The 22159-nt window shown below is 46.7% G+C and overlaps 1 protein-coding gene and 1 long non-coding RNA gene across 6 annotated transcripts; one reads left to right on the top strand and one right to left on the bottom strand.

Annotated features, from left to right (window-relative positions):
* The first annotated feature begins 650 nt into the window (after positions 1-650).
* Positions 651-21685, top strand: Blimp-1 (PR domain zinc finger protein 1). 5 transcript variants are annotated; one of them, XM_033383708.1, is made up of 6 exons: positions 651-1260; positions 15528-16084; positions 16165-16281; positions 16628-16666; positions 16993-19645; positions 19715-21685. In XM_033383708.1, exons 2-6 carry the CDS (start codon positions 15647-15649, stop codon positions 20209-20211), a joined length of 3744 nt encoding a protein of 1247 aa, XP_033239599.1. In that variant the 5' UTR covers positions 651-1260; positions 15528-15646; the 3' UTR covers positions 20212-21685. The 5 variants fall into 5 exon arrangements, with proteins under 5 accessions (XP_033239599.1, XP_033239602.1, XP_033239600.1 ...); XM_033383709.1 differs by lacking the exon at positions 651-1260 and adding an exon at positions 6214-6800; XM_015187619.2 differs by lacking the exon at positions 651-1260 and adding an exon at positions 14484-15103 and having other exon boundaries at positions 19715-20805.
* On the bottom strand, positions 13904-14279 carry LOC117184799 (uncharacterized). The gene is made up of 2 exons (XR_004470273.1): positions 14163-14279; positions 13904-14050 (listed from the first exon to the last, which is right to left on the bottom strand). It is a non-coding gene; the product is annotated as an uncharacterized lncRNA (long non-coding RNA).
* Positions 21686-22159: the final 474 nt, after the last annotated feature.

The following is a 22159-nucleotide window of genomic DNA, read 5'->3' on the forward strand; positions in this document are numbered from 1 at the left end:
TCCCATGCTCAATTTACTGCTACCCCCCATCCGCCCTCCCCCATCCCCCGTTCCCCCATTCCCTTGTGTGTGTGTTAGAGACGTTTAGAACTATTTTGTGCGAAAAAGAAAAAGAGCAGCAAGCGGCAGTGCTGTGGCTGTGGCTGTAACTGTGGCTGTGCCTGTGGCTGTGGCTGTAGTGGTGCTGCTGCTTCTGCTGCTGCTGCTGCTGCTGGTTCCAATGCCAAAGAGATACCTGCGCGCGCGCGCTCACCTTGAATGAAAGTTCTGGCCTGTTGCGCGCTCACACACAAAGAAAGAGAGGAGATAGAGAGACAGGCAGACAGAGAGAGCCGTGCCGTGCCGTGCCTTTCCGTGCCGTGCCGTGCCGAGCCGAGCCAGTCAAAGAGAGATCTCTTCTCTCGGGCAATTGTATGGGTGATCAAGAACCTGAGACACCTGAGCGGCTGCTGTTACCTCTCTGTGTCTCTGTCTCTCTCTATCTCTCTCTACCTCTGCCTCTGCCACTGCCTCCATGTGTGCGTGTTTCTGTTTGAGAAGAGAAAGAAGAAAGAGAGTGTATTTGTATGCGGTGAATGGGTGTGTGCGTGTATCGTGTAATGAAATGTCTGAAAAGTCTATCTGTCTGCTCGACCGCTGTCGCTGCTGCTGCCTCAGTCGCTGCCACTGCCACTGCCACTGCCACTCAGAAGCCTCTAACGACATCGACATTGAAGTCGCACCGCGACTCATCCGTAGTTTCAGTTTCCCGTAAGCAACAAAACGATCGAGACATGGTTTCGTAAGACCCGCACGCTTTATTTTTTTTTTAAAGACAGAAGATACAATTTCAATAACGTTCTAAAATTGTCGAAAGATACTTATTTTTACAAGTGAAACAAAGTGAAACCCTGAACAAATTCTCCCCGGTGCAATCAAAGGGAAGAAGAAAGAGTTAAGAACAAGTGACATCCAAACATAAGACTGCCCCAAAAAAAAATATCCATCTACATAAATCTTTAAGTTAGTTCAATTCCCACCCACAAACAAAACATCCAAACAATGTTTATCGGTATCATGAGGATTACAAAGCGTCGATCATAATTGACACTTGAACCGCTTTTTGGATTGGATTGGATTTATTGCGTAATGGATTTAAATTTAGCCGCCACACCAACAGCATCCACAACAACAGCAACAGACACCCTATCCACAAGCAGCTTCAGCCTCAGCTTCAGCTCCAGCATCACGGAACGGATATGCAATTAAACAATGAAAATGGTGAGTACTACTACTTAGACTTCGACATCTAATTGATTTATTGCCAATGTTTTGCTTTGTTTTTTGCCACACTTTTCCATATCCATAAGTTATATTCCCAGCTATATGGTTGACAAGGTAACGATGGCTGAGCGAGAGGTTTTTACGGGTCTATTTTATGGAACATAGATACTATAGATGGTGGGTTGTCCCCTTGATCCAAGAAACGAAGGGAATAACTTTATGAAACATCTTCCGAAAGTTCTGCAAAGCCAAGCACATTTATGGTCTAATCAATGTTTAGGTTCTGTTCTTACAGATTCCATAAAAAGATGGCTTTTAATGACTAGATTGTATCGGATAAAGTTTGAACCAAAAGATAGCTAAAGATAGAAAGACCAAGAGGCTTCCCGAAAGTTCTGCAGAGAAAAGCTTTCTTATGGGATAACTGGCCAGGGCTTGGGGAAAAACTTAAGTACTTTTCTCTTCTCTTTGAGGTATTTGTGGGTGGGTATAGCCTATGCATAGCCTATAGAAATGACATAAGAAGTGAGTGCATCTTCAGGAATATGTGTCTATAATTTATGCATTTCCAAAGTTCCTTTCCTATAGAAATTGATTGGGATATCATCTTTAATATCTTTTACCTAATATATTCGCAAAGATGATTCTTAGGTAATTTCTAATTTCCAGTTAGAACTTTTTACACACAAAAAACTTCTCCTATAATTTATGCTTAGATAATTTTTCTTTATTCATCATTTTTTATTGACATCTTAATCACTTCATTTACTGTTGAGCTGTATTCCTGATTTTCTACTGCAACCCCTGGGACCCTCTGCCCCTGGGAGAACCATCTCTCTTAGAACAATCATAATTTATGACTTGTGTTTAATTTTAACCATGATGTTCGTCAAAGAAAGTCTTCGGTTACTGCGATTTATGTTAATCAGAAAATTTCGATAGAAATGTTATATAATAATCCGCCACACCGCATTGGGGGGCGCAAACACGTTTCCAAACAAAAAGCCCCAAAAAAACAAGGCGAAGGCTAAGGCGACGCCGAAGCCGATGCCGATGCCGAAGAATAGTGATTAATTACAGACAGGCTAGAAAAATGGCATAAGCAGCAGACGGCTGGTGGGTTCTTGGGTCCGTCGACGAAGAGAATGCTCGAAATGGGATGATGATGGGAACTGGCATTTCATTAGAAAACTTTTATACAGACACAAACGTATATCCAGCCCCCTCCTGTCTTTCCATACGAGAATATATAAGGTTTTTTAATAATCACATCAGCAAAAACAAAAATAATTAGACAAAACCTGTTTGGGCTTAAACAAACAACAACAAATGGGGGGGTAAAGAGTGAAGAGGAGCTACACAACGAGACATATATGAGTAGGTGAGAGAGACAGAGAAAGAGATATATAATATATATATATATATATATATATATATATAGTATGAGTAGAGCAAAAGGGAGAGAGAGAGAGAGAGGTTTATATAGGAGAGACAGAGAGATAATTGGCGACGTAAGGCAGAAAAACCTTGACTTTGACTTTAAATGACTCTCGACAGCCGACGATCGGCACGCTAACACGCTCCAACAGAAGCAACAGCAATAGCAACAACAACAACAATAACAATAACAAATAAAAGCTATAAAATATTGTATAAACAAATAAATTGCAAATGAAATCGAAACGAAACGAGATGAATGAACAGATCCCCCACCCCAAAAACCATTAACCCCCTCATTTCGTTTAGAATTTGTAATTCAAAGATACTTTCAATATCAAGGTCATTAGCTGCTGCTGCGGCTGCGGCTGCGGCTTCTGTTGTTGCAGCTGTTGAGGGGCCCACCACCTGCTCGGGGGCCGAGTAGCCGAGTAGCCGAGCCGTCAATCTGTTGAATCCGATTCCGAATGGCGAATACCAAATGAGTTATATATCGACGGCTATGAGCTATCTTCTATAGCTCTCGGTTCAGATGGATTTTTGCAATTTAAATGAGCTTTTGAGACGGTTGTTGGGGCGTAAGCTCTAACATTCTATGAGCTATGACACGCGTGGGGCGTCGGGCATGGGGCGTGGGGCGTGGGGCGGTCGGCTGTCTATTCCTCATCTTTCTTCCGCTGTAATTCTTTTTGTTGTTCCTCTTTTTTATTATTTGGCACGCATGCCGAGAGTTCATTGACTGCCACATTCTCTATTCCCCATCACCTCCGTGCTCTTCCCACACACACACAAACACACACACACAAAACAAAAGACTTAGGCAACAAACTTGCCTTCCTTTGGGTTTTCGTTTTCATTTCAGAGAAGGAGTTATTTCTGCCAGGGAGAGCGAGAGAGAGAGAGAGAGAGACAGAGGCCAAGGACCTAGGCTAAGAATTAGAGAATCCCCCTTTGGAGGTGCAGCTCCAACAAAAAGTGAATCTGCCGCTGCTGCTGCCGCAACGCCAGCGAAAGAGACATCCATCCCGTGGCAGCAAAAGCGCCAAAGACCAACGAACAGGAGAGAGGGAAACCAGTTCAGTTTCCACATATTCTGTTCTGTGGGCATCATCCTTGGGCAAGGGGCTGGGTTTGGGGCAGGTTGAAGTTGCAACAACACAGGCCCCCCCTTCCTCCACCTCCACCTCTCTCTCTATCTCTCTCTCTTTCCCTCTCACTCACTCTCTATGGGGGTACAGGCATCGCGAATCGGGAATCATTTGCCGTGAAAAGGGCGTTCAACTGGCAAATGCTCATGGATGGGCACATGGCGTGCCTCCAGCTCCATCTACAGCTCCAGCTCCAGCTCCAGAGGTTCTTGCTCTCAACGTGTTCTGCTTCCCCCTCCCACTCTTCTGCTGTTGCAGTGTGTTCTTCTTGTGGTTCTGCTGCAGTCACTGCAGTCTTCTTCCTCCTCAAAGACCCCCGATGAAAAGGGAATCAAATCACTCTTACTCTTGGCCAGCTCAGGGTTATTGACATTGGTCTTACCTTGGGCCCCATCCCCGGTTCCAGCTCTGCCTTGCCTTTTGCTTTCTGCCTGTTGCCTGCAATTAGAATTGTTGCTGCTGCTTGCCACTTGCTTCCACTGCTGCTGCTGCTGCTGCCACGCACAGGCACAAGACCTGCCAAGTCATCCGAGCAGCCAGCAGCAGCCGCCAGCCGCCAGCCTCCCAAGAAACCAGCTTAAGAGAGCGTGCAAGAGAGAGATCGCTGTCTCTCAAAAGAGTGCGCGCCAACACGCCAACGCACGCACAGGTGGCAAGCAGCAAAGAGAGCGCACGAAACCAGGAAGAAAGTGTGGCCAGTCCAAAAGAATGAAAGAAGTAGAAGCACCAGCAGCAGCAGCAGCAGCAGCAGCGACGGCACAGACGCAGATGAAAAGAAAACAAGTTCAATGACCGACCTACTCAAGCGCGTTATAACCAAAGCATACACACACTCACACACACATACATACTCGTACACCTGAGAAGAGAGTGAGAGAGGGAGACAGTCGGCGAGCGAGAGAGAGCGAGCTAGCGCAACATGCAAGACACGAACGAACACGAAGAGCACAAGCGCATGCGCCCGAGCTCGAATTCGAGTTCGAGTGCGAGTTCGAGTTGGAAGCCGAAGTCAAAGCCGCGTTTTGAAGAGTCCGTCCCCTTGACGTTGAACTTTGTTGCTGTTGCTGTTGCTGTTGTTGTTGCTGCAGGCGACAGGTTCTGTGTCATCGTTGTTGTTGCTGTTGCTGGCTTCACACTATCGTATTTAGCTGTAAATTCTTACATTTTTGTTGTTTTTCTGTGCATTGACTGTGACATTGCGGAGCCGATAAAAGACCGTCGGCCCGATCATTGATGCCCATTGAATATGGTGTTTGGAGAGGGGGAGTTACCTCTCTCTCCCTCTCTCTCTCTCCGTGTCCCCCTCTCTTTTGATTGTTGGATATCAAATTATGCTCATTTACGCGCCTTGCATACGTAATACGTGCTCCACCCAGCTCCATCCGAGAGGTTATGGGCCCCCAGTCGTAATTTGACTATGACAAAATGGCTTTTTATTAACTAACGGTACATTCTCGGGCTGTACTTTTGCTATTACTTTTTGGTTTTACAGTTCTTTTTGTGTGTGCTTTGTCGCTGGCCATTAAAAACGTGCCTGGAAAACTCAACTAATTTGCTCCCCCGGTCGTCGGTTCGGCTAGTTCTAAGCAAAGATTTTAACTCCGAAGAGGTTCTTAAGACTTGGCTTTGGCATACTCCTAATGTCCATGGCCCAGACATTTCCGGCTTTTGCTCTAGTTCATTGTCAATGGTCAATTTGTGAGCGAGAATGCAAGATATCCCTTGGCTCAATGGGAGAGAGTCAGGGAGCATGCGTTATGGGAGAGAGTGCAAGTGCATGGGAGAGCTTTTCGTTAGTCTGCAATGCACTGAAAGAAATTACTTCAAAATTTCCACAACAAATAATAAGGATCTCAAAGGGTATATCTACTGGATTAGGGTATATTTACTTGTAAAAGAAAATTAGTTAGAGACACAACTCCTTTTTATGACCTATCCCAATATTTTATGCTACTTTCAAGAGCTTCTCTACTCCCGCCCCGGTGTGCCTGAACATGCACAAAGCCAACCCTGCAAGGCTGCACTTGCACCCGAATCGAATCGAACCAAAGCTTCGGCACGAGCACGAAAGCAGCACGAAGCCGAGTGCCGCCCTTGCTGGGGCTGCTGCTGCTGCTGCTGTCACCCTTCGGTTGTTGCTATTGTTTTCGAATGCGCGAGTTCAGGCCGTGCCAAGTGCAAGTGCCAATACCTCGACCCGTTTCCACACACACCGCCCCCCCTCTTGCCCACTGCTTACTGTCTCTGCACTCTGCAGGCGTCGCAGTCTCTGCTTGCGTTGACTGCAGCAGCGACTGGCGGCTGCTGCTGCCGCTGCTGCTACTGCTGTTGCCTCGACCATCGCACGGAGCTCGATTCAGTCCTGACTCGGGATGTTAACGCGTTGGGCAGGTCATGTCTGGCACAGCCGTGGCGCAGTTCCGTGGACCAAACGACTAAAACAACAACAACAACAACACCCACTGTGCATATAGAAGTAGAAGTAGCAGGAAAATTCATACCACAAAATGTGTTCAGCAACAAGAAAATAAGAAGAATAAGGAAATGTTTTTTTACAGTAGGAGGAGAGTGCTTAAGTGTAGTTAAGAGAATAGGCGCTCCTAGATAAGCTCCAGCACATGTATCCATATAGTTCAGGGCCGCAGTGCCGCAGTGCGATGCCACCAATGCAGTTCTGTGCAATGTGTTCATACGTCCATTGGCGTAGACCTCTATACTTTAACCGCATCTATTTTCGGGATAACTTTGCGATCGTCAGTTTCTTCAAGTCGCGCTTAAAATGCAGCAGCCCCATGGGAGCCAACACCTAAGACTGAGACACCAAAAACCACACTGAGACTGAGAGAAGGAAAAGGAAAAGGCAACGGCAACGGAAATACGATTACGAGTATTCTCTGCACTGTGATTGTGCAATAAACAAAGGAAATAACAGAAAAGAAACGAAAAGAAAAGGTAAAGTGCATTAGAAATCCTTTTGCATAAAATCTACTTTTGCTTTTGACCAATGGCTCGAACCCGAATCGGACCCAGCCCGACACCGAGACCATGTCCTAGGCCACCACGAACCCAACGGACGAGTCCTGCTGCTGCCGCTGCCGCTGCTGCTGCGGCAACATTGTGAAAGTTTGCAACGTCGCTGCCGACGCAGTTCAACAACCTTCTCGCCAAACACACACACACACACACACACACATTCGAGAGTTCAGTAATGCACTCCACCCTTGGAACAGTACCCCCGCCTGTTGGCACCCCTTCCCGAAAAACGTTGTCCTGGGCCCCAGACACAAACAGCAGCCCGTCGTCTCGCTCGCTCGCATGGCCTTGTCTGGCGCTTTTGGGCTTTTGCTGAATGCTGAATGGGTGGAAAAAATTAAAAGTGAAACTTGCGCTGCGCCTGGGCAGACGACAGCGATGACGTCGGCGCACAAGAGTCTCGACTGCAGTCGACCGCCGGGTCCTTGCCCTCGGTGGCAGCGCAGCCGTTGCGAGTTTTCCGACGTTGCTGCTCCGGCTGCTGCTGCTGCTGCTGCTGCTGCCACTGCCACTCTGCACACTGTCAAGACCAAGGAACCCAGAGCCCAACCCGAAGCTGGGCAGGACCTTCGCTTTGCGTCTGTCTGCTGCCTGCTGCCTGGTGCTGGCGCTGTCGCTGCTGCTGCTGTAGCTGCATGTGGCAGCGGCAGAGCTTTTGCTGTCGTTGTCCTGTGTGTGTTTCGCTTTCCGTATTGGGTGTGTATACGCCCGGATTTCCCCTGTTGTTGTTGCAAGGAAAAGCCGACGACCGTACGTGCCCGGCAGAGTGGAGTTCATTGAACGCCAGTGCCAGCAGCAGTTATCGCCAGTGCGATTTATGTATGAAAAGCGAAAAGGATAATGAGCTGAAAGGAGCAGAGCAGAGCAGAGCAGAGCAGAGCAGGAGCAGCAGCAGTGCCAGTGCCAGTGGCAGGGCCCTGCCCCAACATAGGAGGTAACAGCAGCAGAGCCACAGCCAGGGCTCCCATCGATGGCGTCGTCTGGCGTCTGAAAAATGCCTGAAAAGGGTCGTTCGCCTTTTCTGTTGTCTGGCCCTTATTTTTTCTCTCTTTCACTCCCCTTCTCTTTCCATCTCTCGCTCGGAAAGTTCTTTCTCTTTTTCTTTTTTTTTGCAACTTTGACTTTTTTTGTTGTCATGGTCTGGCAGGCAATCTGTATGCCCCTGCAACTCATACGCCCCCAACTCCTACTCCTACTTCTACTCCTACTCCACCCGAGCAGACACGGTCTGGTCCTTTGTCGAATTTATGCGCATTTTCAATCGCTTTGTCGTAGGTCGTGTTTGTTGTTGCCGTTGCGTTGTCGTTGTCGTTGTCGCTGTCGTCGTCAAGGTAATGTGTCGCCCACAGGATTATACCTTTAAGCCGCTTGCAACGCCAGACATTTGGTGGCTGGCGATCTGATCTCCTATAGGTATCTATCTTTCGTTTCTTTATGGTTTTTAATTGCTCTTCCTGCCTTTTTGGCTGGAGTTTCGCTGGGGCTTCGGTTAGGAATATCCTGCCGCAGGATAAATGCATTATTCTTTTACGCCCATTTGTTGCCATGACATCATCATCGCGGAGGAACATTTTTCCTTTTCTCCATTTCTTCATTTCTCCATTTTTCATTTCTGGCTGCATTTGAATTTGCATTGCCTCAGCGTACTCCGCTACTGGCACTGCCTTCGTCTGCCGCTGCCCCTGCCCCTGCCCCCCGTCGCTGTCGGCGTCGACTGCGACTGAGTCTGGGTAAAAAGCATTTGACCTTTGGGTTCGTTAACCCTGACGAGGCAGATGATGCAATCTATGGCAGAATCTCCCAACGGGTTGAACTCTGGCCTTTCTCCCAATGGTGGAGGCGCTTGAGCTTAATTTGTTGTTTCTATTAAATTTTCGATCTAGTTGGGGAGTTTTCTGAATAAAACCTAAGGTGAACGTGCCTAGGAAGGATCCCCTAGAGGCCTCCCAGGAGTACAAAGAGTAGATTAGATTGTAGACTATCGATACAGACACAGATATCGATATAGAGGTACCCCCAAAGCAGGCAATCTTTTTCTTATACAATCCCCACCCTTCAGGTTCCATTCGCGATTATACATCTATATCAATTTTTAATCATTTTCAATTAAACAGCAAAGCAAACAAACAAAATTTTACAATCAACCAAACAAAAACAGAAAAAACAAACTAAAACCATTAAAAAAAAAAACACACTAATTATAGCAGCAAAAAAAACAAGAACAAACGTAAAATAAACAAAGAATGCAAATGGAAAACTTTCACTGCGCAATAAGACAGCAGAACTGATAACGAAGCAAAGTTTAAAGTAAATGCGAAATAAAAGTGCATTGATAAGAATGCAGAGACGGAGAGAGAGAGAGAGAGAGAGAGAGAGAAAGAGGGTGTTAGCAGCAGAGGGGTATTCCAAGGTCTAGGTACCAGGAATAGGCACTTAATTTATGGTTTATGATTACTTAGACCTACGTCAAAGCGCATTACCCAGTGCCACGATTAAATCAAGGGCAAAACGAAAGCTTCAACAAAAAACAGATATAGCGGAACTATAAAATATATATATTTTAACGTAACGTCAAAAAAAAAACAACAATTCTCATTGATTTATTGGCACTTACAAAAAGGAAGCACATAAAAATAAATTGTAGATCGAAAATTCCCTTGTTAACCCAGTGATACCCTCGGAAAGGGCATATATCAAAGGCAGATACAGAACCGCAAAAAATAAACCACACAAAAATCAACGAAATTTTACTTTTATTTTCAATTCCAAGTAAAAAACAAAAAATTAATGCATATTTTAAGATTTATTTTAATTATTTTTGGTTGCGGTTTTCTTGCTGTCAAAAGTTAAATATACTTTCGCTTTTATTGTGGCTTTTTAATTGCGCTGAAATTTGTGTACTGACTGTACTGCACCGTGGAAGTACATATGTATGTACAGTGAGGCATCGATAGTATTGAAAGGCAAACCCATACCCTAGACAGTAGACCCTAGACTTCTACTCCTCCTGTACTTTTCTACACACTCTCTCCTGCATTCTGTCAGCCCCCCTTTCTCTCTCATTCCATCTCTATCACTATCACTCTCTCTCTTTCTCTACACCTCTCTGTATGGGAGAGTGCACTCGGCGTGCACATGCGCAAATTGAAGTAACAAAGATTTTCAAGGTTAAAGTGCAACGAAACCGCAACACAATACTTTTACAGCTTTTACAGAAGAAGGGTTGACTGCCTGGCACTGTGGGTGGTGTTGAGCATTGTGGGTGGACGGGTGACGGGTGATGGGTGATGGGGTTGTTTGTAATGGTTATAGATACATTTGTCTCGGTTTTGAATTTGAGCATAAAAACATGTCTGCCCCCCGACCGCCTGCCTGCATTGCTGCATGTGGCATACCTTTTGTCCATTGTCCTTGAAATGTGGATATTAATTTCAATGCACATTTTGTATGATTAGATAATCAGTGGAATACACCCACTGTGTCGGTGGCTCTTCCCATTCCCCATTCCCCCCTCTCCTCACACGTTACGTTTGCTATGCGGATGAGTGCGGCGTAACACAGTGAGTGTTTTTGTTAGTTTTTTGCATTCAATTCGCATGCACATTCTCGTCTTGTGACTCAAGGTTATGATGATCATAATGATGATCATCAACATGATGATGACGATGCCGATGATGCTCTTACTGCCATACCGCCACCCTCCTGCGTTCTGTTCCCGTTTCCTTCCATTCCCTTTCAGCAAAAAAAAAAAGCTCGCACAAATTATTATTACAGCAGACAGAGCGACAGAGAGAGGGCGTGGGGGGAGGGAGGGGGGCAGAAGTAGACGAACTGCAACCGAGCGAGCAAGAGAGGGACAGATACACACAAACAAAATAGCACACAATTTTATTTTATCAGCTGCCCCTCCCGTCTTCGCCCTGCCCTCCTCCTCCTCCTCCACTGCGTTGGCAATTTTCGTTTCGTTTTTCGCTTTTCGTTTCGTTTTGCATGCACATAAAACTAAATGCGAATTCCTCCCCTTTCCCCCCTTTAGCACCTTCCCCTCCGCTGCCTGTGCTGCACCTCCCCCTCGTATTTGACTTGTTCTACGTTTACACTTTACATTTCCGGGTTCTTTTCTCTCTCTCTCTGTTTCTCTCGCTCTCCCACTCTATGTCTCTGTGGCTGTGGCTGTGTCTGTCCCTGTCTCTTTCTCTATAACCGAGAGTGATTGATTGAGTGAATGAATGTCTGAAAAGTCATCTTATAGAGAGATGTACTTGTACTCCGAATGTAAGTGAAACGAATCTCGGAATGACAGTTAGGAAAGTGTAGCGAATGGGGGGTTTCATAACATTTCATATAGCAGGGCATTGCCAATCTTTCAGGAATGATCAGGTTCCACCTCAACTATATTTAGGAAAAGAATGCCTTCGAAACAACAAAAATAAACCATATAAAAGACAATATTTAGGTTCAACCAGGAAAAGAATTCCTTTAAGAAAAGCCCCTTGAAATCAAGGCTAATCATACAACATTGGGTTCCGTCTTTGATAGCCAGCGAAAGATTTGATTCCTAGAAACCCCATTTACGATTATAATCCATTAATGAATGCAATATAATCCAAGAATGCTTTTAACATCTATTTAGTTTCCTCTTTTGATATCATATAGAGGAACACCATATATAAATATAACAGCCCCTAGAAGCACTATTTACGAGAAGAAACCAACTAAAACACCCCCTAGAAACCCATTTTGGATTAGAAACCCCCCACTTTGGAATAGTATTTATGAGTAGAAACCACGTCCGAGCAGGTCCATGATAAATATTTACATTACACTTGAAGAAAAAACATCGTTAAATTTGTTTATGCATTGAAACTACTTAGCAGCCGTCCGTATGTTTATTTCCTAGTTGGCCAGAAAGAGATGGTCATACGAGCACACATTTAATTTATGACGGCAGTTATCAGTTATATATGCATCTATGTATATGTATGTGCCATATATACTCGTGCATACTATATGCATACGAGTATATACATATGTACATATGCGGTTGCAGTGCAGTGTTCGGTTTGTCCTTGAATGCGATTCCAATCAGACCTCATTTGGGGTTCGGTTCTGTTCGCTTTTGCAACGCTTCCCGCATTGCAATTTGATAAAGATCGTGCATGCATTCGATGCATTAGACGGAGCATAGAAGCGACAGGGCGGAAGTTTTTTCCAACTGCTAGAATTATTAGCAGTAGCATCAGGCAGAGGCAGAGGCAGTGGCAGTGGCAGTGGCAATGGCACTGGCAGAGAGGGAAGAGGCGCTCACACCGACGAACGGACGGTCATTCAGGGCGTATGCGCAATGTGGAGAATCGCTTATCAAAAATGCACTTGGGAGCGGAACAGAGGAGACGAGGCGCTCGGGCGGTGCATGGGTCGTCGGCGTTCAAGTTGAATGTTGACAAATGCTCTCTCTCTCCCTCTGCCTCTCCCTCCGGCTCTTCCTCTTTCTCGCTCGCTTACATTTTTATGTTATTTATTTTTAATTTGACGCGACTAGTGCCCTCTCTTTCGGCTCGTTACAACCTGTCGCTGGCTGTCTCTCTCTATCTTCTCGTAGCGTATCTCTGGCCGAGTGTGTCCTTCAAATGCAATTGTGCGATGATTAGAAACGCAAAGCGCACTGCGATTTTTACTTTTTGTTTCTAATGCAGCGCCACACTCGTATGTATCAGTGTCTCTGTATCTGTATCTTAATATCTGTGTATCTGTGTGTATGTGCAGCTGTTTATTTTCATTTTCACAGCGATAGCGAAAAGCTTTTTGGCGCGCTATCTACACACAAACACACACACACACACACATACACACACTGAGACACCCTGAAATTGTTGATTCTAGTGAGAATTTTGTTGATTTTTGTCGACTTCCTAGTGGGGCAAAACGCATCTGTATCTGCATCTGCTCCACCCTTTCACCGCTTTACACTGCCCGCCCAGTGCAAAACCCTTTGCCAGTGAGATCTCTGGTCTAAAATCGAAAGTATCTCGAGACCATCGTTCGACGAGTCTTCCTCATCTTGTCTGCATATTTCATTCGCTTTGACGGCGCCAACTGGCAACGGGCAACTGGCAACAAAACCAACCCACACACAAAAGGTGCCACAGAAAAACACTTTCCGAATATCGTTTTCGCACATTTCCGCACTCGCCAGCTATTCGCAAGTGCAAGTGCATCTATAAACAATAAAACAGCACAGACACACAGACACACAGATACAGATGCAACGACAGATGCACCCATGAGATTCCTCCCGTAGTTCTGTGGTAAAATTTTTTTGCATCCGTGTCGCCCATCGTTGAGCAGCGTTGGCCAATCGCCTGGGGCTCGGCTATGTTGCACCGCATTCTACGTGCGTACAGTTCTACGAGCGGACGGGATACAGATACGGGGCTCCCTAGCGATCTTAACGGGGGAGTTGAACCATATATACGGGAATATATATTTACGGGAATATTTCTGGGTGAGTTTTGCAACAATTACAAGTACTGCACTACTGTACCCTCCACGCCACATACTCGTATACTCGTGTACAGAGTACAAAAGCGACCATCACATGGGACTTCCTGGTTATGTGATTGCACCGCTACTTAGTGGAGGGTAGAGCGATAAGAGAGTTCTCTGATTAGATTCCCTGGAATTTCCTGGTAAATAGACGTGGCTTTAGTGCACTCAAGGATCTATAGGTGGGAAAATCGCCCACTTTCAATGGTTCTCCCTACAGTTTGTTGATTCTATGATTCATTCAAGGGAAATTTCAAGGTTTCATTGTTGTGATTTTAAACTTCCTGGTTTCTTAAAGCAGGCTTCTTTATTTAAGTTTCCAAACATCTGTCCATATCTTTTGTGCATTATATAATTGGGAGATCCTACTTCCTGGATTTCTTCTATTCAATTAGGTTGAAATCAAGTCAGAATTTAGGTTAAAAAAAAATCTATCCATTTATCAAATGCTGTAAACAACTGAAATTCAATCATGCCTTACCGACTATCTCATCTTCAGATCAGAGACATCTTGCAACAAATATTAGCCAGAAATAACTCCTAGGGGACGCAGAGTCAGGGCCAGTGGCCAGTGGGCGGTGGGCAGGGCAATAGCCTTGCACAATAAGTTCCTGATTGCGCAGCTGAAAATTTATAGACAGAAATAAAAGAGACATAACATTTTTGAATTATCGACGCAGCAGCAACCACCCAACCACCAAATGTCGAGCCACCCGACGAGCAACCACTACCTACCCGCGTTAGGCAGCCCAGGGAGCAGAGCAGCGCAGAGCGAAAAAGCTTTTGCTCGGCGAAAGAAGAAAAAACAACAACTTTCCGAGCGAGAGAATCTTTGAGATGCGTTCGGTTCGTCGTGCACTGCAGTTCGAGTGAGTGCAATATGCCGGCGCGGCGGTTGTCACAGTGTGTGTGCATGTATCCCTGTGTGTGTGCACTTTCTGCCTGCCCGCTAATGTGAGCTTTTTTGGGGTCTATGCCGGTTGTATGTGGGTCAGTAGTAGGAACAACTCTCGGTCGGCGGCGTCAACGTTTCCCATCGTTCTCTTCTTAGCAAAAAAAAAAAAAAACAAAGAAAAAAAAACAGGAAAAATAGAAGAAGAAAAAATCAAAACTACATATTTGCCTGTAATTTTTTTTTTTGTACTTTCCGTTCTTCTGGCTGTTGGTTGTTCGTTTGCCATTCATTTCCGTATTGTTGCCGCATTTTCCGTGAGCGTTTGCATTTATTTTGTTGGCAAAAAAAAAAACAAAATAGGATTTAGAATGCCGCGTTGCCAATGAGAAATGCTTGGAGAACGCAGGAGAATAGCCATAGAATATACCCCCCAAAGGAGCGGGCCCACGCGGCAGCAGCAGCAGCAGCTGCGGCAACGGCGGCGTCCACACGGCGTATGCGTAACGAGAGAGAGACAGACGGGGAAAAAAACCGAAAGTGACGCGTAATTTGCGGGTCCAACACAAAAATCAAGAATTAAAACTGGATTAATGTGAGAGAATGCAGCAATAAACCAAACACACCAACCCCTTTCCAATTAGCAGATTAATAATAATTAAACAAAAATAAATAAAATAAAATAAAATAAAATGCCTGAAAAGTAATAAAAAGAATATTCAAGAAACGAGAGTACAAAACAAAAGCAACAGCAATGGCAGCCAAATGAGGAAAATCACTTGAAGTGAGTGTCGTTCCCAGGAATTTTCAGAATAATATTCGTTGAAAGTAAAGAAAGAATTTTCTAAGCCACAAAGAAGGGCAGCAGCAGGTGGAGGGGTAAGAACTGCCCCTGAACGTGAACGTGTAACCTCCATTAAGGCCGTAATCTTGAACTGTGCAAACACCCCGCTTCCACACCCGTAGCATACCCATTTCCCTGCCACTCGGCACTCGACGAACGCTTTAGCTTTTCATTTTCTACCGATAACACAGCCAGAATGCAACACTGCAAAATCGAGTGAGAGACTTTTGAGTGGAGAGAGCTTTCAGGGGGGTGCCGGTGCCTCTCAAAAGGTTGCAGTATTTATTTATAGGCGGGAAATAAAACATCATTCCACTGCGAGTCCAACTAAATGGCTTTTCCTTTGCTCTTTTCTTCTTTGCAGATCAAGTAAAACTATCAGGATAAGCAGCCACACCACACACACACACAGACACACAACCACTAGACCATCTACTATAAATCCTTACAAAAAGGAGAGCAACAATTTTAGCTGTAGTCAAAATGCATGGACATCATCACAATCATCAGCAGCAGCAGCAACAGCAGCAGCAGCAGCAACAGCAACAGCAGCAGCAGGGACAGCAGCAGCACCAACCACAGACAGGAGCAGGAGCTGTCAACAATATGAAGGCAGCGTCACATCATCATCCTCATGTCCATCCCCATCCCCATCCACATCCACACCCACATCCCCATCCGCACCACAAACTGTCGACGCGAAGGACTGCGCGCAGTCGCAGTCGTAGTCGCAGTCCAACGCCCGATGGCAGCCAGGACTACGATGTGACGCGTATGCGGGAGGAGGACTTTGAGCGTCTGGCCGTCTACCTAGTGCCGGATGTGCAGGCGGAGCGAGGACTGCCCAATCGGGCGGACAAGACGCTGCCGCGGAGTCTGACACTCAAGTCATCGATGGTCTACTCAACGCCAAATGTTAAGGTGGGATCCGGCAAAGAGGGAATTCCCCGGAAGAGTGTGAAAACTAACCTCCCGTTTCGGGATCTATTTCCTTTTTGCAGACTGAAGGAGTTTGGAGCAGTGGGGTCATACCACGCGGCACACGCTTTGGCCCCTTCGAAGGCATTCCAACCTCAAACTATCCCAATGATAAGAATAAGGCGCGATATTTTTGGAGGGTAAGCATTACACAATCCTTGGGAAACACTGGATCTTTGGTTTTGGATCTTGAGTTGCATTTTCTGCGATGGGTTTCCCCTTAAGACTATCATCATAAACATATGCTTTACCCACCCACCCACACACCCCTCGATCACCAAACGAAATTTCCATCCAATCCATTGAATCAAATATGCGACTAACCAAAACATTTCGTTTCTCTTTAATTTACTTTTATTTCATATGAAAAAATTACCATCCCACAAAAAAAAAACACACACAAAAACCGAAAACTAAAAATTAAATCAAAATTAATTTTGTTGGCATTTTTGGAACAATATTTGGTTCGTGGTTCGAAAAAATCAGGTGCAGGGAACACGCCACATAACCTATGGGATTATTAAGGTACCACCAATCATGATTTATGCTTTTCTTTTCTTACTTTCTTGCCCCCTAACAGCCCCCTTTCCCGAGCACTTTCTCTTTCTATCTAACACGAGAACTATCTACTATCCTGCCTGCACTCTCTCTCTCTCTCTCTCTCTCTCTCACTCTCTGTATCACTCTTTCACTCTGTATTCCTCTTTCTGTGTCTCCTTTTGTAGTTTGTTTTGTTCTCTGTGTGTTCTGTGTGTCTCTCTTGTGTCTTGTCATTTCTTTCATGTTTAGATCCTGCTAAATCCTTTTCTAACCCGCCTTCTCTCCTGTATCTATTCTTTATGCTTCTGTAGATCTTCAAGGACGACGACTACTACTATCTGGATGGGTCGGATCGTTCGCAGTCCAATTGGATGCGCTATGTGGCCTCTGCGTACAGTTTGTCCGTGATGAATCTGGTCGCGTGCCAGCATCAGGAGAACATCTACTTCTACACCACCCGCGACATCCTGCCGAACGAGGAGCTGATGGTCTGGTACTGCAAGGACTTCGCCAGTCGCCTCGGCTACGATGTGGACCCGGAGAGGACCATTTTTGGGGCCTGCAAGCAGGCCAGCGTCGAGGAGGATCTCGAGGAGGATGTGGAGGAGGAACTCGAGGACCAGGACCAGGACCAGGACCACGATGAGATGCCGCCGCACAAGAAACCGCACTACTCCATGCCCGCACCCGAAATACCCGCCGAGGTGGCCGTCAGCCACATCACCTATGTGATGGGTCTCCATCTACCGGCGGCGCCAGGACCCCAGGGAGCCACCTCCGCGCAGGAAGCCCTGCCGCCTGCCCCACCGCCAACTGGTCCCGGCTCCGGAGCCTGCTGTCGTCGCGCCAGTCCCCCCGCCCACGTGTCCACCACATCCTGTGGCGGCGCCCACCATCCGCACATCATTCAACACGGACGACATGCCTCCGTGATCATTGGCCAGGACCGTTCACCGCTGGCCAGCAGCAGCGACAAGGACACCGCCGGCTCGCCTCTGTCTGGCCTCGACCACCAGCTGACGCCCCAGGATGGCAGCGTGCGATCGGTGCGTTCGGATGAGGGCTACCACAGCAACGAGTGCCACGAGGATGGCCTCACGCCACCAGAGGACTCCAGCGACAGCGAGAGTGAGCACAACTACGTCCTCGACTGCTCCAAGAAGGCCATTGCCCCCAAGGAGACGGTGATTGCCCAGGCCCAGAAGCCACAGAGCACCTCCCCGCCCACTGTGGGCGTCACCGCGAGCATCATCCACAGTCCCCAGGCCATGGTTGGCATGGCTGCCACGCCCATGTCCTGCGAGACGGACAAGAACGAGTACAGGAAGTTCAAGGTGAAGATGCCGCTGAAGTACGAGTTCAAGAACAAGAGCTGCGTCAAACAGGAGCCCATCCACAAGGATGTGGACGAGCAGATGTCGCATGCCCTGCCCCATGGCGTCGACGAGGAGGAGGAGCTGCACGCCCACCTGCACGCCAACGTGGCCCACTCGGAGGACTCGGCCTGTCCCCCGAGCACCACCACCCATCTGGGGGATGAGCATTTGTTGCATTTGGAAAGGGAGCGCGAGAGGGAGAGGGAACGGGAACGGGATAGAGAGCAATCCAATCAGCAGCCCGCCTCCTCCACGGTCATTGTCCTCGAGCACAACTCTGACGGACAGACCCGCACCATTGTGCCCCTGAGCAAGCCCTACTACGAGGCAGATCCCCCGGGCGAGCGGTATGTGCGCTTTGGACAGCCCTCCTCCAGCATCCTCGAGACGATCTTGACGAGCCAGCACCGCCTGGAGGCGGCTGCCGCAGCGGCCAATGCCTGCCGCCAGGCGAACGCTGCCACACCGCCGCCCACGTCGCCCACTGAGATGGCGTACAGCTACAAGAAGTCGCAGCGATACGGAAACGCAGTGAGTCCGGACTCCAGCTCCAACCTGGGACAGCCACAGGAGCAGCTGTCAGCCGCTGGAGTGGGTGTGGCAGAGCAGGAGCTAGTGACGCGGGGTGCCCTCATCAAGGGGGAGTGCTCGCCGCCGCCGCCGTCGCACCATCACCACAACGTGATCTTCTCGCCCTCGCGACACGTCTCCTACATGGGTCAGGGCGAGGGCGGAGGTCACGGAGGCCACTCGCCGAGTCCCAGCTATCCGGGGTACCCCCACCATTACGGGAGTGCGGCCACCTCCACCTTCCACTCGCCGCCACACAGCTCCCATTCGCCCTTCGATCGCCAGTCGAATGCCTCGAGCGGCGGAGGATCCGCCTCGAATCTGCATCTCCTGCAGAGCAGCACCCAGATGCTGAACCACCCGCTGATGCAGCCACTGACACCGCTGCAGCGCCTCTCCCCGCTGCGCATCTCCCCGCCCAGCAGCCTCAGTCCCGACGGCAACTCCTGTCCCCGGAGCGGCTCCCCCCTGAGTCCCAATTCCCTGGCCTCGCGCGGCTACCGCTCGCTGCCGTATCCCCTGAAGAAGAAGGACGGCAAGATGCACTACGAGTGCAACGTGTGCTGCAAGACCTTCGGCCAGCTGAGCAACCTGAAGGTGCACCTGCGCACCCACTCGGGGGAGCGGCCGTTCAAGTGCAACGTCTGCACGAAGAGCTTCACGCAGCTGGCGCACCTGCAGAAGCACCATCTGGTGCACACGGGCGAGAAGCCGCACCAGTGCGACATCTGCAAGAAGCGATTCTCGAGCACCTCCAACCTGAAGACCCATCTCCGGCTCCACAGCGGCCAGAAGCCCTACGCCTGCGATCTCTGTCCGCAGAAGTTCACGCAATTCGTGCATCTGAAGCTGCACAAGCGGCTGCACACCAACGATCGGCCGTACGTGTGCCAGGGCTGTGACAAGAAGTACATCAGTGCCTCGGGGCTGCGCACCCACTGGAAGACCACCAGCTGCAAGCCCAACAATCTGGAGGAAGAGCTGGCCATGGCAGCGGCGGCCACATCAGAGTGTTTGGGTATGTTCTGCATAAGAGAGTCCTCCCCTTTGAACCGTCTCTAACTATAGTTTTCTTCATCATCTGCAGACAAGGATCATCCCGAGCCGGACAGCCGTGAGGCCTACGAGCAGCTGCAGCAGCATATGGTCCATCCCAGTCTGAGGCACTCCCCACCGCGTCTTATTCCTTTGGGGAATCACATGCAGGGACCCGGACAGCATCAGCAGCAGCCACCACCGCCACACATGATGCTGGGGCCTGCCCCAATGCTATTGACCACGGCCAGCCAGCTGCCACCACCGCCACCCCATCATCTGCAGCAGCAGCAGCAGGGGCAGCAGCAGCAGGCCTCCCCCAACCAACGTCCCACGCCCCCACACCTGCATCAGCATCCGCATCCGCACTCGCATCCACATCCGCATCAGCAGCAGCAGCACTCGCCTCAGGCAGGCAGCCTGAAGGGACTGAAGCCGCTGCCGGACAACGGAGGAGTCTACATGCATGCGCCCCATGTGCAGGCCCAGGAGAACCGCCCCTCGGTCATAGAGTCCTCCAATCAGCCCATGATCATTGAGTGCACGTAGGGGGGAGAGTCCCCACCCCCCAAGGGAGCAGAGGAGAAGTGATGGAATCCAAGTGCAATAAAATCAAATTTTTTTTTGTTTTTTTTTAGAAGCTATTTATTTGGTTTCTATGTAGAATCAAATAGAGTTAAGAGCATCCCCACATCTAACAGAAACAAAAAAAACAAAAACAGAAAAAACAGAACAGAACAGAAGAACATGAGAACATAAAGCGACAGAGCAGCACAATGTAAACGTAATGGTATTATTATATAAGTTGTATATACTATATATAGATGATCCTCCCTTTGCCCCTCCCACCTTTCCCGCCCTGAAAATTGGAAATTGAAAACTCATTTCGCGCTATGAAAACCAGATCTCACCAATTGGCATAAAAAGAAAAAAGAAAAAACATCGTGTAGTCTCGTCCTTCCCCATGAATTCTTCTCCTCTCAGAGAACTAAAGGCATATTATTTTTGATAAATATTTTATATACATAAAAAGAACACACACACACACAAACACAATATATATACATACATTCAATTGGATTGTTAATCGAGAGAATAAATGGAGCTAAAGAAAGATCGGTCCCAAAGCAAAGAAAAAGAAAATACTTTAAATGAGAAATGCATTTACAGAATTTTAATTTTCATTTGATTTTCCATTGGATACACACTTTTGTTTATCTCTCTGTTTTGATTGTTTGTTGAGGCGCGCACCTTATAAACTATATAGATATACATATATACTATATGGATCATTAAACGTACATAGATACCAGATACCAGATACATAGATATAGAAGCATAACCATACATACATAACATATACATACATACACATAAAATACACATAGATTCAAGTTGCCTTATTTGAATTTCGTTAGCACTGAGAAAAACCCGCGATAGAAAACCATTCAGAACAGATCTGAAAAAGCTTAAATATATATACGTATTTTATATATGAATATATCATTATTAAATATATAAATATATATACCTATATATTTATATGTATTTTATTAAATATACAAACAGCAACAGAAAGAAAAGCAACAAAAACTGTATATAGAAGGAGTGAAACCCTATTTCGGAGATCTGCTGAATAAGTAAAGCCCATAATTACTTAGACCACTAGGGGATTTAACCATTATCCATTATCATTATCATTATTATGATTAAACAAAACAAAAAACTAAAAAACAAAACAAAAAAAAAACAAAGAAAAAATATGAAAACTTAGCTGAAAAATCGGTGCTTTTGACTGTTTCCATTTGTCCACACTTACATTTACATTTACTGTATTGTATTTGTATTTTGAAACACACATGAATTATATTGTAGACCACATTAAACATATACTATATATATACCATACACTATATATACACATTATTAGCGTAAAACAAAAATCTAGAGATATTTCCCCTTCCCCCTACTTTGCGCCTTGAACACACTCTCCACTTTCTTCCAAAATCCCCCCCTAAAAAACGGAAAGTGAAAGACAAATTCCAAATATTCGCTCGTATTACACTCTCAATTAGTCTTTTTTTTTTGTCTGAATAAAATCTGTAGCTAATCTAAGCTTATAATATTAATGAGGCTGACTAGCATTAAGTATAAATACCTAGGCTAACTATATCTTAACGTAGTGGCTAAGGAACTGTACATAAACGAGCTGAACCCAAGCTTCGATTTGTAAGGAAAGACACCAATTCGTAGGAAATAAGTATTTCTAGTGTAAAGTGCTACGGATGTGTGGACGTGGTACGTTTTGGGGGTTTATGGGGCTTATGGGGATTATGGGGCTATGGGGAGATGTTTGCGGATTCATCCGCGGATTTGAGACTAAGACTATGCAAAAGTTTTTTGTATTTTTTTTTGTATTTGATACAGAAGGAAGAAGAACGTTCCGACAGTGGGACCGTTAGATGAGGAAAATGAGGATGTTCTAGCTATAGTTATA

This window comes from Drosophila pseudoobscura, chromosome X (genome assembly GCF_009870125.1).
Source record: "Drosophila pseudoobscura strain MV-25-SWS-2005 chromosome X, UCI_Dpse_MV25, whole genome shotgun sequence".
NCBI classification, from domain to species: Eukaryota; Metazoa; Arthropoda; class Insecta; order Diptera; family Drosophilidae; genus Drosophila; species Drosophila pseudoobscura.